This window comes from Sceloporus undulatus, unplaced genomic scaffold, assembly GCF_019175285.1.
Source record: "Sceloporus undulatus isolate JIND9_A2432 ecotype Alabama unplaced genomic scaffold, SceUnd_v1.1 scaffold_4947, whole genome shotgun sequence".
In the NCBI taxonomy this organism is placed as follows: Eukaryota; Metazoa; Chordata; class Lepidosauria; order Squamata; family Phrynosomatidae; genus Sceloporus; species Sceloporus undulatus.
The window spans coordinates 614-2,915 of NW_024807867.1; the positions used below are offsets into that span (position 1 = coordinate 614).

The 2,302-nt window shown below is 38.8% G+C and overlaps 1 protein-coding gene across 1 annotated transcript; it reads right to left on the bottom strand.

The window, feature by feature from the left end:
* Positions 1-200: 200 nt before the first annotated feature.
* LOC121918134 (elongation factor 2-like) lies at positions 201-1,010 on the bottom strand. Its single transcript, XM_042444232.1, has 2 exons — positions 797-1,010; positions 201-495 (listed from the first exon to the last, which is right to left on the bottom strand). The coding sequence occupies exons 1-2, from the start codon at positions 958-960 to the stop codon at positions 216-218; spliced, it is 444 nt and encodes a 147-aa protein (XP_042300166.1). The 5' UTR covers positions 961-1,010; the 3' UTR covers positions 201-215.
* Between the last annotated feature and the right edge of the window lie 1,292 nt (positions 1,011-2,302).

Here is a 2,302-nt window from a genome sequence, read left to right on the forward strand (position 1 = left end):
TTCCAGCTGGATGGAACTGAGTGGCTCAGTTAACAGTATGGACTGACTACAAATTGTAAGGGCTAAATTGTTTTGTTGGAGATTCCTAACCAAGTTCTGGACAAGCATATAGCTGCTTAAGTTAAGTGGCATATCTGCAAATAGTATTGGGGGGGGGAGGGGACAGATAAACTTTCACTTTCAACAAAGCTCCACTGCAAACCAATCATTCTAGGTCACAAACGTATAACACTCACCTGGACCATAGGGTCAGACTTGGCGAGACGCTTTAGACCTTCCACTAGTTTGGGTAGGTCGGCAGGGTTTTTTGCTTCAACAGCAACACGCACCACTGGGCTAACACTAAATTTCATCACTCTCATGTTGTGGGCATGTTCAAAGGTGGTAATAGTGCCCGTCTTCACCAAAAACTGGTCAACACCAACTAGACCAACAATGTTGCCACAAGGTACATCCTCAATGGGCTCAACATAACGACCCATCATCAAGATGGTTCTACAAAGACAGAGGATGGGTAACAATCCTTGAATATCTATTGTATCATTGAAACTTTGTTCAAAATCAACTGTTTCACTATCATTATCTTTAATGGAAGATCACAACTTTGAGTTACTAAATTTCTACTTGATATTCTCCTACATTAAAAAAAAAGGGCAGGGGAGAAAAGTCTTGTAAAAATGAAATACAGTGCCTCCTATTATCAGGTCTCTCCCCATCCTTCATAAAGCCGAAGGTGTTTCATAACATTGTATGTTGCGTGCATTTCCAAAAGGAGAAAAGCCATCACCATCCCTACCTCTGAATGGGCTTCAGATAGAGATCTTCCTTTTTCCCTGGGGTATAGTTTGGTCCCATTATTCGCACTTTCTGGCCTGTAGAAACAATGCCAGAGAAGACCCGCCCAAAGGCATAGAAACGCCCTTTGTCGGATGTGGGGACCATTTTGGAGATGTACATCATGAGAGGGCCCTTTGGATCACAATTCTTAACACCTGCAACAAATCAAAGAATAAAAGGTAAGGCTTAGATAGTTCTTGAAATTGAGCTGAAACAGCACAGTGGAATTTAATATTTTTAAAAGTAAGAAATCATTTATGGGGGGAAATTCCTCTTATCAATGAGCAACAGAAGATTATCTTAGAACATCTGTCCAAATGGGAAAATGAAATGAAATGTTTGCATATTTGCTTATGGTGGAGTAACAGCTGGGGATTGTTGTGCAGTTATGCCTTTTTAAAGCTATGGATACCAACGGATCTCATTTCTTCAGATTCCCTTTTATTTTCTGTAATGTTTTCATTTTGAATCTCATAAACTCACATATTTGAGTTTAACTACTCATGTAGTTGAGATTCAATACTGGACAGTAAGTGCCACTGTTTCGGGCACAGTTAAAAATGGTATCTGTTGTTCAGTCTTCTGTCGAATAAAATGTTACCTGAAGTTACTACCTGAAGCACTCCTTGAGCCATTGCTATAGTTGTCCACAACTGACCAAACATCATCACCTTCCTCCTACAGGTGGAATCTTTGGTCAATACTGAGTTCTACTCCGCTTTGTGGTAGAACTTTTTTTCTTTGATTCTGTCTTAAAGACATTTGCTGTTGTAGCATTGTCATAACCTTGTCTAAGGCATTTTCCATAAATAATAGTTCTCCTTTAAATTGAACAAATGCTAAATTATTTGTTGATTTTGGTCCACTTCCCAGTGCCATAACCATAGAAAACTTCAAGAGATTAACAGTACATTTATGTTCCATGCTGTAAATGCTGCTGAATCATGTCCAGCATCTGCCGTATACTGTATTACTCGGCAGGACCTTCGTAGTGCTTTAACAATGTTACACTCCCATTTTTTGAGTCCATACTACCACTGCCCGTGCAAACATTGATGCAGCTATGAAAGTTTGTATAGCTGTGGCTGATGCCTCGTGAGCATTTCTAAGGACTAAATCAGCCCTTCATTCATCTACTTCCTTCAATGTTGTGTTGCCTTCATGTGGAACTAGAGGAACTCTTAGAAGTTCCATATCATTTTGCTGAAATGAATACAATTTCTGAGAGTAACCTACATATTTCTTTGTTTGTAGTGATGTTTTCCATTCTAGCTCAAATCAATTCTGTGAATAAATCTGGCATTTGTGTAACTTTACCTTAAGACACTTGTTTCTGTATGACTGTTGCTCTTTTCTTATTCTTTGCTCCCCTAATGTTTATAATACGCTTTTTAGTAACTTTTTAAATTTCTCAGTCTGAAATAACTTTCATTATCTTCCTCTGGCTCTGAAGAGTCGTAGGTAT

Excerpts from the sequence above, each read along its gene's own strand:
- LOC121918134 (XM_042444232.1), bottom strand. The coding sequence starts at position 960 with ATGATGTACATCTCCAAAATGGTCCCCACATCCGACAAAGGGCGTTTC. Across the intron at positions 496-796 it reads TATCTGAAGCCCATTCAGAG|AACCATCTTGATGATGGGTC; the intron begins GTAGGGATGGTG and ends CTGTCTTTGTAG.